General features: G+C 41.8%; 1 protein-coding gene across 9 annotated transcripts in view; it reads left to right on the top strand.

The window, feature by feature from the left end:
• AGAP1 (ArfGAP with GTPase domain, ankyrin repeat and PH domain 1) overlaps positions 1–15,296 on the top strand; it is a 399,779-nt gene that overhangs the window by 346,238 nt on the left and 38,245 nt on the right. For all 9 annotated transcript variants that reach the window (XM_074829819.1, XM_074829816.1, XM_074829814.1 and 6 more), the window contains 3 exons: positions 63–217; positions 2,396–2,486; positions 8,755–8,977. In XM_074829819.1, coding sequence (XP_074685920.1) covers positions 63–217; positions 2,396–2,486; positions 8,755–8,977 — 469 coding nt within the window. The remainder of the gene's footprint in view (positions 1–62; positions 218–2,395; positions 2,487–8,754; positions 8,978–15,296) is intronic.

The following is a 15,296-nucleotide window of genomic DNA, read 5'->3' as shown; positions in this document are numbered from 1 at the left end:
TTAGGCCTAGCTGTCGATATCCTTAAACTTAATCTTTCCTTCCTATTGAATGTTTTTTTCAGAACAAGAAGAAAACTTTGAGTTTATCATTGTCTCTCTCACCGGCCAGACTTGGCACTTTGAAGCTACCACATATGAAGAAAGAGATGCGTGGGTACAAGCCATAGAGAGTCAGATCTTGGCCAGTTTACAGTCATGTGAGAGCAGCAAGAACAAGGTATGGTACCCAGAGTAATACTGAAGATAAGTAATGGATGGATGATCATTAAGAGGAAAGCCAAATCAGGAACTCTGAATTTTAAACCTGTACTCCTAGAGACATGCAAGCATTACGCACACAACAGAGCAGCCTTAGACCTGCAGGCGTATCTCAGATATTTCAAGACAGCTGGTGCTTGTAGCCTGTTCTACAGTTTATTTTTCACAGCAATTGAATTAATGGACCTCCTGGATTATCTTTTTTGCCTTGGGTATTGCTTTTAAAATTTTGACTGAAACTTGGAGCTAGATCATGGACTCTCCTCACAGAGAAGTAGTGTAGTGTAGTCCACTGCTGCAGATTCAGGTTTGTTTCAGGTTAAAGGTCTGCAGAAGGCCCTTTAGGAAAAGCCTGTCTCAGAGAAGAATGGAGGCAGACCCCAAAACCTGTGTATTTACTAGTCAAATCTCTAGTTAAAACTACTAAGCTCCTACGTGGCAAAATTTAACTAAACATTCTGGTTGGCCTAACCATAGATGTGCAGTAATGTTCAGACATAGGATTCTGTTATGATGAAGTAAAACAAATCACAGAAATCAAAGCATATGCGCAATTTTTCTTTTCTTTAATTACACTGAATTGATTTTTTATGGTTTTCTGCCTTAACTAATGTAACACGAAGCAAATCCAGGAACAGTTCATCAGAGCTTTTTGGAAGAAGAAGAACATGGCTTAAGAGGAACAGGCCTTCTACTTCACAGTGCTTTCAGTGAAGTCTCAGATTCTAAACATGTATTTTGACAGGAAAGGGGAACAGATTACATGTTTAGAATCTGAGACTTCTTCAGCCATTGTTCATTTTTGGAAGGGCAGGAGAACCTTCTGCTTCTTGAGTCTCTGTGTCTGCAAACTCTTCACAACTAGAGAGCAAGGTGCTGAGTGGTAGTCAAGGGAGAGAGATGGGCAATAATTGTTCAGACCTGTAGATCCATTAACGTTATCCACCTAACAGTTGTCTTTAATGATTTTATGTTGCAAGGGGGAGACTCATATTTTGAAATGAATGCCTGCTTTCATTGACCTGATCTACCAGAGTAGATCAGACACCAGTAATTATCATCATCATATTTCCCATTTTGTTTAAAAAAATTATTTACTTCCAATATGTATTTCTGAGATAGAGAAAAATCACTGCTTACATGTTTTCTTGCCTTTCGTGGATTTACATTCTAATATATGTGTTAAGGAAGCAAAAAAGAGGAAATTTGTACACTAACACCTATATAAAAATCCTAATACAGAAGAGGATAAAGAGTGAGTGGTAAGTAGCTCAGAGAGGTTTTTTTTCTGTAAAGTATTACTGAGGTCTCAAAACATGTAAGAACTAGCTGGAATAGTAAAGTGCAGTTAGTTGGACAGGCTTATTACAGAAGGACATACCTCCACATGGCCATACTTAAGACCTGGTCCTCATCCTGCTTAAATGAGTTCATTGCAGAGTCCCATCAGCTGCTAACAATTTTCTTCTCAGAGAGCCCACAAGACAGTTTAGTTGGATAGAGCTGAACTGCTTGTACATCGTGACAGTCTCTCTGGGTCCAAGTAGAGGTCATTGGCAAGTCATCATGGAGAGAATTTAAATGGGAGCCATATGATTAAATCTGACCTTTTGATGATAAAAAGGTATCAGCTCCTTTTGCAAACCATCCCTTAGTCTTCATTAGCAAAAGCATACACATCAATAAAAGAAATTGATTTTATAAAATAATATTCTTATCTAATTTATCTCAAGAAGCAAACCTACACTGTGACTACTGTTCTTGTGAATAGCAGGGTTCATTTTCAAGCTCAGTTTTCCTCTGTGCGATTTCTCCACTTGTTAGAATCCAGGCTGGAGACCCCAAAACACTGGGAGCTCCTGCACAGGATGGAGAGAGCTCTGGGAGAAATCCCGAGCCATCAAGAAGCATGGGAGGAAAGAGGAGTCCCTGCTTGGCAGGCGTGGACCTGCAGTCCTCGGAGATGCCAAAGGATCACCATTTCTTGAGAGGCAAACCAAGGAGTTGAGGTTCCTTGATCACATTCATTCAACCGTGGGCTAAGCTTTGTTTTTGCCATTCATTCAGCTGACACTTGTGTCATCTAATTTTGTTGGGTTCTTATTTGTTGCTTATGTGTTTCTTTAAATATACACAGTCCCGCCTGACGAGTCAGAACGAGGCCATGGCCCTTCAGTCCATAAGGAACATCAGAGGCAATTCCCACTGCGTGGACTGCGAAGCACAGAGTAAGTACGGCCACATGCCTTCAGAAGATTCACCTCTTCTCCTGGGCCAAGTGAACACCTGCCATGGGCTTTGTCTTTTTTGGTATTATGTTCCGTATGTTGTTTGCACATTTCTTCTTCATTATGGAGTTTGTTTAATCAGACTTATGTTCATTTATACTTAATATGTGCTGTGTCGGATGCATCCTAGTTTTTTCCCCTTGTTGTTTCACGTGTCACTTTAAATGTCAGCATTTCTTTCCTTTCCTTTGAAGGAAAGGAAAAAGAAGTTTGCTGTTTGACATCAGCTAGTTCCATTTTCCTCCTCTTTTGCGTGGAGAGGGCACATGTGCCATGGTAATATTTTCAAAGAGGTAGAGCTTGATTGGTGTTTTTTTGGTTTGGTTTTTTTAGAGTTACTTGTCAGAAGAAACCAAAGTCATTTCTCATTATATCTGGATACTAGAAAACTGATTTGGGATTTTTTTTTCTTCCCCTTTGTGTTTCTTTCCCTTTTCTTATTTTTTAAAACATATACTTAGTGCTCAGAAAAGTGTTCTCAAGAATACTTTGAGCTGCGGTTCACCTCACTAACCCCGGCTGAGGTCATTATTCTGGTGCTTTTTAGTTCCAGGGGTTTGCAACAAAGCCACAAAAAGGAAGTACTCTTGCTCTAAAGCAATTAGTTGTAGAAGCAGAAGGATTGAGAACTTGTGCATTTTCATTTCTTTGATATCTGAAAGTCAGAACTTCTGTGATTTTACATGGGAAATTATTCATTTATTTTGATCTGGGTATCATTTTTTTTTTAAGACTATCTGTTTAGGATTTTCACTACTGGTCTAAGCCATTCTGACGTCCCGGTTCACTTTAAAATGAAGGTTCAAATGGAATTGCAAGTGCTTTTGCATGACTAATTTGCTGTCTGTATAGTTAACAATTTAGCTGATTCAGTCATCCACCAAAAAAATGCATTATCCCCTGCTTCATCCTTAGAAGGCTTGAAGGGACGGTGGTTAGCACATTAACAGCCGTTTAAAATAAAAAAGATTTTTCCATACCATCAAAATTGGCTTCACATACAGACTGCTTTTAAGTTGCTTCTTTGTAAACTGTCAGATGTTCTTATGCTGTCCATAGGAGATGGATCAAGAACAAAGGCAGCTGCCCTGTCCCCGGCGGTTCAGCACGCAGGGGTGTGAGCCCTGGCTGGGCCAGGCTTTGAGCACCAGGACGGGGATGCTGTCAGAACAGTTTGTTTCACAGGGACTTTTCACAGATGGAGAAATGATAGCAACATTGATAAATTAAGGTCTTTCTGTTCCGCTGGCTAGTAGTACAGCATGCGATAAACAAGGGACGATGTTGGTTTGGCTGGTATTTTAGCATATACAGGCCAAAGTGACTCCTATTTATTAGTGTTCTTTCATCTTGACCTGGTAGTTGTTCAGGTTTACACCAAAGCTTTGATAGTGTTAACTAAAAGGCATATAAGATGCTGTGCTGTGTATATGAGAAGGACAGGGTCTTCAAGTGACCTAGATGTATATTTAGCTCATTTGAAGTACTCACTGCTGTCTCTGAGCAGACCACGCTGGGAGTTTTACAGATTTCTGCTCCGGACTGTCTGTGGGTGGCATCTTCCTAGACCCTGCTTACTGCTCCCAGGCAGAGGGGGAATGTGCGATCCCTTCACTGCAGACGACTTCCCACACCCAGGCATGTCCTTCTGATGTATCCATGATCCGTTTCAGCTCTACCCAGAGTCCACGCTATCCCCAAGGTGTGTGTTTCTCTCCTCAGTCATGCACATACCCCAGTATTTATGCAGCCAAGCTAGATACTTAATCAGGAAAATGATTGTGCACGAAAGCAGCACTGGGTTTTTTTCTTTCTTTTTTTTTTTTTCTTTTCTTTCCTTTTTTTTTTTTTTTTTTCTTTCATTTCAGCCAGGTTGGTTTTCATCCAGATCACTTCATGGGTCAAGCTGGCCACGTGTGCGTGGTGCCAGCAGGAGGGATGTGCCAAGAACATGTTGCTGGGAGAGGGCAGGGTGGGACTGCCCTTTTTGGCAGCAGTCAACACTCTGCTGTGTAGCTTTTGTGGGGGGGGCAGGGTGATTTTGGCATCTCAACTGGAACCTCTTAATTTGTATTCTTGGAGGTGCTTTATACCATCTATGACTCCTCTTGGCGTTTGGCCTTCCTAATTCTAAGGCCACTGTCATTCCTTTTGAGAAATCTGAGGTATTGCCAAAGCGATGTATCTTAAGATGTAAACACACACACACATGAGGTGAACCTCAGCCTGCTGCTTTTTCTGCCAGACTTTGCTTTATTTTCTTCTCAGCCTTTCTGCCTAGTCTGGACAAGTCCTTACCCCCGGAGGATTTAGCATCACAAACACCAGCTCTCTTATGGAAAGCTTAGGTAGTTTGCATCTTCACAAAGCCAGATGTTTGGGAGCAAAGGAATATGAGATGTTGCTGTCCCTCAGCTCTATTCAAGAGCCATCAATCTTCCACTTCAGAAGTCTCAATTCTTCCTCCTTCTAGAGCTCTTTGCCTTTTTAGCACTTCATCACAGCACTTTGTTTCACAGGAGAATTTCTGCCTTGTATGTTAATCAGCAGCAGTAGTACCAGCAGCATCTGTGTGCCGCCAGCCTTCTGGCCCTTCGGCAGTCTCACACTAAAGTTTTTCGAAGTCCTCTTTTTTAACATTCCCACCCCAGAGCAATTTTTAACATTCCCATCCCAGTTCTTTAGGTGCTGGACTTTTTGCCCGAGAAGATCTCATCTCACGTTTCAGAAGGAAACTGATGTTGCCTTTTCCCAGAGCATGGGAGTCCCAATGCTGAATTCTGTCTGGAGAAGGCACTGAGAATGATCAAATGGCTTAGGCAAACCCTGAAGGATTTTAGCTCTTCCAGTCTTACTGCTTAAAGAGCAGATGAGAGGACAAATATGAGTCACTCTTTCAAGATATCTGGCGAGTGTGGAATATCAGGTCTTTTCCGTTGCAGAAGAAAAGAGGGAGGGCTTAAAGAAGGAGAGTTTTCAAGTCCAGGAGTCTAATAACTTACTACGGTATATTTTGTATTTGAGAGCCAAACACTGAAGCACTACTTTGGGTGGCCCTGGCAAGCCTACCATACCTATCACAAGATTCAATTTTATATGCGGAATAGAAAAAAATATCTCAAAGAGTAGAAAAGATGCAAACTTTTCTCTCTCTTCTGCTGTGACTCTGCAAGATGTTTTCACCCCTGCTTTGTCTTTCCCTGGCTCTTCTGCCCCTCCCTTTAGAGATTCCCTCTGCTCAGCCCAGAGCTATCTTCCACATGCAGAACTCATGAGGATTTAGTATGGCAAAGCCTTTCATCAGCCACCTCAGGTCCAAGGGAATAAAGGAGACAGTGGGGAGAGGTTATTCTCCTAAAAGAGCTGTTCCAAGAGCTTCCACCTTCAAATGATCAGTCTGATTGAGGTGCAAGTCAAAGTGGGGAGGAGGTTTCTAGAGGAGAGCGCTAAACACCTTTAAGAATATGGACAGCTGAAAATTGTGCTCTGGAAATACTCAGTGATTATATTTGTACTCTGGATATATTCAGTGATCATATTCTGGACATAATCAGCTCTTTTTTTTTTTTGACAAATCTTAAGTAAAACAAAGAGGGGAAACTAGCTTTATAGCACCTCTAGCTGTATTGAATGGACTTTTTCTTTCTTTTACCATCAAATCTGGATGTGTGCATACTGGAGGAAAGCATAGTGAGTGCTTGTAAGCACTTAAAATGCTTCTGAGCATCCTCCAATTCAGAATTACTCTTAGCATCAGCAGGAAAAGGGAGCTGATTTTTTTATCGTTGTCTTGAAAAAAAAGAAAAGAAACTATTCAAGCTGGTTTTTATGGCTTACTATCCACATGTGATTTTTTTCAGTATAAATCAGTGATAACAATTTTCAAGCATGAGATTTTGGAAGTGTTCAACCACATATGTGAAGAGGAAGATGCAGATAGGAGCAGTGAATTGCAAATTGCAAAACCCTGAGCATGTAGTTTACAATAACTTGCCTTAATTATTGGTGGGTAGTGATTTCTGTCATCTAGCATACATCCTTTTGAGAACCATTTTTCATGTACACACACTGAAATAGATGTCCTGAGTGATATCATGTCATTTTTTTCTCAGAATCCGTTGAATGCTGTCACTTGTCCAAGCTCCTTATTAGAGCCCTGTCTTGCTCTGCATTATCCAGTTGTAACCAAGATCAACAAGTCTGTTTTTTCACTGCATGTCTATAATGATTTCAACACTTGCCTTTCCTAGTTTGCCACCTTCAAACTCAGCTGTGGGTTGTCAGATTGTTGAAATTTAGAATACTATCTTGACAAAATTTCATGTAACTTCTCGGTTATTGCTTTGGTGGACTACTTCAATCATACCAGCACTGTCAGTTGGAAGTAGGTGAGTATTTTAAAAATGTATTCAGTAAAAGATACACTAGATGTGCTTCAAGTACACAGAGATATTTGGGAGAGAGGTCAGGTCCATAACATCAGTTCTGTTAGAATAATTGGAAAAATATAAACCAGTATTTTTCCTTTTGCTTCATTCTGAGTTTGTGCCTCTTTGAGCTCGTTGCACTTTTTGTGAAGATAACCCTGGCCTTTGCAGGTCAGGGACAGAGATTTCATTCCAAGTCACAGTTTGCAAATTTCAAATTATTAATCTGCTGTATTTAAGCTTTTACTAACAAATTAGTATTTTGGTTTTTTTAGTGTGTTTCTCATATACTACTGGTTCCCCCACTGGCAAGACACCAAAACTGGTGGAGGTGACCTGAAGAAATATGCAGGAAAGGAGTATCTCATGGTTGTCTTACCAAGGACTTGGAAAACACAGCAGGAGTTTTGTCTCACCTTGTTTGTTCAAGATCTGAAATGCTGTATATTCCTAATATAAAACTTGGTATGGACAGGAACTGTTTAAACAAAAGATGTGGTTTTCTGCTCAAGTGAAATAAGATGGGGGATTTTTCTTGTTGGGGGATATTTTTAGATTTCTAAGGACTGACTGAAAAATGTCAATTGGTGCCTGCAGTGAAATGTGGGACTTTGCAATTAAAATTATCTTCTTTCCTTTCATATTTTTTGTCCAAACGTGACATAGCAAAGAACTAGGAAATGTTTTATTTCCACATATTCTAACTGCCAAAAATAACTTTTCAATTCTGGGTTACACAAAGTCGAAATGAGTCTTCGGATGAATTTTTCCCAAATGGAAGGGGACACTGGAAATTCATTTTCTATCAGCTCTAAATTTTACTTAGATTTGAATAAAAATTGCCTGCCCTCTTAATTAATCACCATTTTCCTGTCTGGCATTTGTGATAGCCTACTAGTTCTTCAGGAGGCCTGGGGTAAGGTGAGGAGAAAAGATCTGTCAGCTGGGGGGAGGAAAAAAAAGCCACCAAAAATTCCTCCCGTACGTCTTCCATAGCATTTGTTAAAATGAATGTTTGTTGGAGACAGGGAGATTCATACAAATCCAGATTTAAATAACACAGGACAGTGACAAAAAAGTGAACCATCTTGGGAAATGACTTTGAATTTCCCGGCTTTTGTCAGGTTTGTCACAGCCTTATCGTTTGCGGGGTTATTTTTTTTGTGTGTGTGTGTCGGTGGAATCCTTCTGGCTCGTACACTAAAACTGGGACTGTTCAAAGTATCACATTTTCATCTTAGTTCTTATCTCCCTGATCTTAGAGATGAAAACATACCCCATAGTGTGTTAGATGTAAAAGCCATATGTAGGTGATGATATAGATGGTTATTAAGGGAGTTGATATAGTTAGCAACAGAGACATTGTATCTAGTCACTCTTTTTTTTTTCTCCTTTTTCCCTTGTAATTGGCTACGAGCGGCTCTAGATTCCCAAGGAGGGTCTTTCTCCACTGCTTCATCATCAGCTGCCTGCCACTGCGTTTGTATTTTCTTTGTTTCTTCTTTTCTCTAATGCATATTTTTCTTTTGACTGGAGGTAGAATGATACATCTTTTGAGACCCCCCCTCCATAACTTTTTTCACTCCTTAGGGTTTCTCAGAAGAGTTAGTATCTCCGTAGTGCAAAATTGACCCTACTGGAAGACCTTCCAACTGTGCTTTTGGACACGACACCTGCATTTTTTTATTCCCCTGGAGCCAAAGTCTTTATTCATAAACATTACCTAGAAAGTTTTGTTAGGTGTTTTGTTGTCCTAATTGCTTGTGTCCTTTTTCCTGTAGACCCTGACTGGGCCAGTTTGAATCTGGGAGCCCTCATATGTATCGAATGCTCAGGTATACACCGAAACCTTGGCACGCACCTGTCCCGGGTCCGCTCTCTCGACCTGGATGACTGGCCTATAGAGCTCATCAAGGTGATGTCTTCTATCGGGAACGAGCTGGCAAACAGCGTCTGGGAGGAGAGCAGCCAAGGCCATATGAAACCTTCATCAGACTCCACAAGGTAGGCTTTCCTACTCCATCTGGCCGTGCCACGCAGCGGGCAGGGAGCGTGTGATACTGCACGTGGTCGAGTCTGTAAGCTATGAGCACATAAATCCTCATTTTGTCATTGCAGTCAGAGGTGGCAGGGCGTTACGACGTTTTACAACATGGACTTTGAAAATTCTCCCTTGGAGTACGCCTTGTAAAAATCATTATGTATATATATCTTCACTGGATGCACAGGCAGAACACGTGTCAAAGCGGGGGGTGTCAAAAGTTGAGTGACCCTGTTACTTTTTCAGTCTTGTGAAGGTTTCCTCAGCAGCTCTACAGTTTTTTTTGTTCAGTTGACTGACCGACAAAGCAGTGGGAGATTGAAACCTCCCGCCTGGTTGTTCCTCAATCTAAATTATACTGTATTGCGTTTCTTTGTTTCAGTCGGCCACAAAGTTCCTGGCTCTTGGACTATCACTTTGTGATTAATAATCTGCCTTCAGTAGTTTGAGCTCACCCAGGAATTTGTACCTGGCTGTCGGGTCTTTGGGTTCTCATCACAGATGTTGAAAGTCCTGCTCACTGTGGCCTTGCTTACTTTTTTTATGTGAAATCATAAGTTGGTGGAGGGCTGTGTTTCCTATGAGAACAGTATTTTGCCTACCTCTCATAGCTCAACACAGTGAAAAAATCTTTCTGCGATATGTTGTCCTACCAAAAGCCAAAGGATTTTTATGCTTAATTTATCTGATCAGTGTCAAAGAAAGATGTTTTGAAAATGTTTTCCTGATTTTAGTAGATTTGAGGTGTAAGCGCCACTAGTTACAACTAAGATGTTGGCTTGGGGGAAGCAGGGTGACCTCTGGCAGACTGTGTTTCAGCAGGGGGGGTTCAGGCAGGAGAAGGACCTTCTGGACTACCTTGCACAGCTGGGCCAACCTTTGAAGTTGTCTTCAGAAGTGTGTTATAATTGTCTTAGGGGGAGCTCCAGGGGGGCAGCCTGCATCCAAGCCCTGGTCAGTCCCCAGGTAGCAAACAGCACAATGGAGGTTTAGCTCTCAGCGTTCGCCTCCTGCATATGAGAGAAATCAGAGGGAATTACGTTCTGATTTTGTTGATGTGTATTTCTGGATCTGCTTTTTTCCAACACCAGATCAAGTGAAATTATAACCTGGGAGCGTATACCTGGGCCACCTCCTGTGGTGTAGGAGTAGGTTTGTACTATTGTCTGTAATAAAGTCAACTGTTTCTTATTGCATTATTTCGTTAGCACTGAAAAATGAATTTGTGGTGCCACCTTTGGTTCATCTTCGAGAATGAAGCCAGTACATTAATCAGGCTACTTAGACGAATGACTATGCGTATAAAAATGTTGAGGTAGACCTACACCGAGGTTTTGTTCACACATAAACTATATGTCTGCTGTATACATGTATATTATTAGACAGCAAAGAAAATTATTTTATCAGGTAGATTGAAATCAATTTATTGCTGCCTTTCGGTCATTAGTATTAGTTTAATCCAGAGATCTTATATTGTTGCACCTAACAAATATATGTTGCTCCTTACTACTGAGGTGAGCTAGAGAGATACCTCAGTTCTAAATACTTAAAAAAGAAAGGCTTACACTCAACTGGATTTTTATTTTTTAACACCCCCCCATTATTTTAGCATTCATATAATAAAGATATTATCATGAAAAATCTAAAATATATATGACTGTGATGAAAACAGAGCCATCCATTTGAATTAATTCATTTTTTGTGTTTCAAATTGAATTTTACTTATAGAAAATCAACTTTGTTCTCTTTGTATCTCATGCTCAGGGCTTATTTTAATTCTTCTTTGTTTCTGTACATCTTCATGTTTATATTCAGCTGCTTATGTTTGTCGGTGACAAAATTGCACTTTCTTTCCTGCACTATAACATTTTTGGACAAAAAAATTAATTTTATAAATACGTATTTCCAGCTATGTGTCCAAGTGCACACTTATGATGGAAGAGCTGCTACAAAAAGTAGCATTAAGATTACGTGAAAATTTTCCCACAAAGCAATTGTAATCTTGCTTTGCCACTCCTGGTTTTTCTGCTCTTTGCAGCAGGGACTGAAGTGATATTTTTCATGTAAATATCTGAAAGGTCTGCTTTTTCAAAGTACGTTCCTTCTTTTTTACTTTACTTTGGTCTCTAAGCATCGTAATCCTTCTGTCCAAGATGTGGCAAGAAAATAAGTTCAAGTTCTTTAGATATAGGTTGTGCATTCCATTTTCTCACTGCTGTTTGCAGTTTTGCATGAGGAATTATCCGAAGCAGCTACAATGGACCTGAAATGGGGTTAACCAAACCCCCTTTTTTTGTTGTTGAGGGACTGAAGGGGGAGAAGGCAACTGAAGTTGAGGGACTGGGGGAGGAGGCAAGGAAGTAAGCAAGTAGAAATATGTCAGGGAGCTGAGATTTGGAGTTCTGGTGGAGAAGGGATGGAGGGAGTCCAAGGATGTTTGGAGATCAGGGAAGAAAGAAGCATTCAGCAGAACTCCTTCTGAAGGGGCAGAGAGCTGAGAGCTGTTGCTGGGGGGCTGTTCCAGCCCATCCTGGTGAGCTCTGGGATCAGCTGGAGTCTGAGAGCCACCGTGTCAGGGGCTCACACTTTAAGGTGCTCCTGCTTTAAGGAGTTCTCACCAAAGCCCCATCAGGTGGGAGAGGGAGTTGCTCCCATGTTTTCCTGCAGGCTTCTCCTGAACTTGTTCATATCCCCATTCCCTCCTGCAGACCCGCTTCCTACATCTGTCCTGCCTAGTGCTCCCATTTTCAATTCTCCTTGATATACTTATTAATCCACCCTCCATGGCTTTCCATGTTTGCTCAGACCTTCAGGCTGTGCCTGCAAACACATTGTTGGAAACACAAGAACAGAAAACTTCTTAATCATTCTCCCAAGTGATTCAAAGGCTTAGCACAAAGCATCAGTAAAAGACCTTAGATAAACACAATCTTCACACGTGTTTCTTTGACAGACATGGCTCTTCGCTCTTCTGTCTCTACGGTGCCATCCCCAGAGCACCAAAAGTTGTCAGCACAATGATGGACCCTCTGTTAATGGACACTTGTAGAGGGGATCAAGCATACATGGGTTTCACTATTTCATGTTGTGTCTTTCTATTGGAGATGAAGCCATCAGTGGAAACCCACAGGCTTTCTGGGGGCAAAAGAAGGTTATTGACTGCTCCACAGATACCGAATCTGTTGGGCTGTGACGCTCAAGGAGTGTTCACATGCTGGACTTAAAGGAACCTGGAAGTCTTGACATGGCTTCAAAAGCAGTCCCTTCAGCTTGGAAGAAGCTGGCACTGATCACTGAATCATAGCAGTGGCATCGCATGCATTTCTGTTGAGTAGGAGGAAGGGTGGAGAGACCCAGGGAGGTGGATGTTTTGCACGAGGGATTGCCAAATGGCTACTCTAGGTCACGGCATAATTAAGGAATCTTACTTGGGAAAATGTCACCGATATTTCTAAAAATAGAGCTGCGAGTACAGCTTGAATCTTTAATTTTGTACGCTCAAAAATAAGATAAACATTATCAAACTTAAACCACATCAAATATACCAGACTGCTGTTCTTTCCTAGTCCACTCAAATTCACTTAAAACTCTTTCTCTGGAAAGTCGTGGGGAAAGATAAACCTGGAAATGTATTTTGAAGATCAGAAAGGCTCTCGGATTGGAGGGTGTGAACTCAAAGCCTGAGAGTTTTGTAGCAAAAGGCATTAGTCCTGTTACTTTCATCAAGGATATATTGCCCAGGTATTTTCAGGTATGTTAACACGTGCCAGGTCTCATTAAGTCTGAGAGACAGTTTATAAAATAAGCAGATCTCCAGGTCATTCGGTGTCTCTGGATCGAAAGCAACACTTTGGATGGCCTCTAGCCTGAAAGTGGAAAGCAGCGCAGGTGCAGTGGGATCCCCAAGGAATGAGTGCAGCAGTAGCATGATGCAAAGTTCAGACTGAGGGTGTTGGCATGATTACAGGGAGGGAAGAGGAATAAACAAGCTCCTGGTGAGCACGAAAAGTTGGCGAAGCGGCAGAAAACTCAAGCACAGACAAATACGTGAATGTGAAAGAGAAAGGGGACCAGCTGGCCTCTGAGTTGTGGTGTCTGTGGGTCCCTGATTAGGTCAGCTTTGGAAGGCTGGTAATTGGTTCCAGCAATTACCAGCAGCCCTGAGAACCGCCGCTCAAACTTCGGGAGCCTTGTGACAAATTGAAGCTGACTGCTGGTGAAGGAGTATCGACTTCCCATTTCTAAACAGGGGGATCATTAGTCAAGAAAAGCATCTTTTAATTACTCACAGGAAGAAAAAAAAAAAGGGGGGGGGGGGGAAGATCTTCCAGTATGGATCCTGAAACAACTGCTGTTTTTTTTCCAAGTGTATTCAATATTAAATTTATTGTCTTGGAGGGGAGGGGTAGAGCCAGGAGAGTTTGCCTGCGGTCCCTCCTTCAGTAATGTGGGTTTAATTTGGAGTGAGAAGTCAAATTAGAGTAAATCAATGTTGCGACAATTAACTGGGTCTGGGCATGAGATCAGGATTTTCCCTTCTAATTGCTATTGATACTATTTAAGCACACTCTTAAAACATTGATGTGGAGTGGTGTGACAGAGGAGTAGCCCAGTGGGGCAGGGGCAGAGCTGCTCCATGGAGGAATGTCAGAGTTGTGGTGAAGCCAGGGTGGGAAGTCTGCACTGTGTTTCGCCTGGGCCTTTTGCACTGGTATGTAGATCTCCTACCAGATATTTACCTTTCCTCTGGACACACCTCACATATTTTCCTTTCTCCACATACTAGTCTTGCCCGTGTGGCTTCTGGTTTGCAGACTTGCTTACCACCATCAACTTTCTACAATGTTGTTGGCCTTTTCACAGAATCACAGAATCATCTAGGTTGGAAAAGACTTTGAAGATCATCTAGTCCAACCATTAACCTAACCTAAATTTCCAAATGAGGCAAGCTGCCGCCATCCCTTCGCCCACTCCAGGAGGTGATTATCTGCTCCCTGGCCCTCGCTTTCTTTCTCTGAGCTCCCAACGTCTCCATCTCTGTCTCGCTGGAAGTACTGGGATGTGCCAGCAATGAGGCCACCTCCGCCAGCTTCAAGCTGCTGGCCATGAGGAGGGAAGGCAGCATGATATCCACGCACCATCCCAGCCATGCTTTTTGTTCTCCTGCTCAAGTGATGCTGAATACATGCATTAGCTATGTGCAAACCATAAAGTTGAAGGGCTCCACCATTCTGGTGTCTTTTTGAGAATATTCCTAAATAGAAAGAACCTCCATCTCCATTAAAATGTGGTTTTAAAGTGAGGGATGAGTGGTTAGTAGAAGCTCAGGCATTAGTTTAAGCTCTGCCAAGGCAGCCACAAGCAGCAGCTCTTTAAATGGAGCTTGGAGGTTGGAGCATCTGCTGCAATTTTGCTCAGGTAGTCTGTTTGCATAGCAGTCACCCTGTTCATTCTGCTTACCAAAGGTTATAAGAAAATAGAGAGGTTCTTAACAGTGTCTGAGAAGTCGAGTTGGGAGCCAGCAGTGTTGGGAATTGACTTTCACCTTACAACATAAGATCCAGTTTGATCCCTTGCTCACTAATGAACTGAATTTAATGGTGTCAGAAAAAACATTACGCAGCTCAACTATATTTAGCAGACTTTTACAACCCTAAGCTGAAGTCTGCCTTGCCATTTCCAGGCTTGCATCCGCTATGCTGAGAGTGCACTGGTTTCTGGGGCATAACTGGGGAGCGACGTTTTATGAAAAATATTAAGCCATGCCTCCTTTTTTTCATAAAAATAATTATTCCTTCATTATAGACAGTACAGATAAAGGGCAAGCCCAGGGAAACTGAGTAGTTAAAGATCCTGGTATCATATCCAGAATCTTGTAAGGATGCTCCACTTCATCCCTCTCTCATTTCTTGTTCCTTTTGGCCATCAGATTGCTGTTATAGTCCTGTTGGTCTCCGATTCCTGGCATAAGGCTGCAGCGTTACAAATGGGGCCTGGGGGAACATCAGTACCTCTCTATCCGCAATTGTCAGGTCTGGTTTCTTAGCGGTTCTTGGCCTGATGAGGTCAGTGTTTTGTGCCTTTTGAATGCTCCTCCATGCTTGACACCTTTCCCATTTCAGGGGTGGGGGAAGGGTGTTTTTAAAAATAAATAAAATAAAAAAAAAAAAAAGAGAAAGATTTTATTGTGAAGGGCTGACCAGAACCCATCTGCAGTTGGGTGGCATCTGCTCCCCACATGTCACTTCCCTCATTAACAAGCAATTGAATTAATTAAATGCT

Source organism: Strix aluco, chromosome 6, assembly GCF_031877795.1.
Source record: "Strix aluco isolate bStrAlu1 chromosome 6, bStrAlu1.hap1, whole genome shotgun sequence".
Taxonomy (NCBI): domain Eukaryota; kingdom Metazoa; phylum Chordata; class Aves; order Strigiformes; family Strigidae; genus Strix; species Strix aluco.
This window is presented reverse-complemented; position numbering and strand designations above follow the sequence as displayed.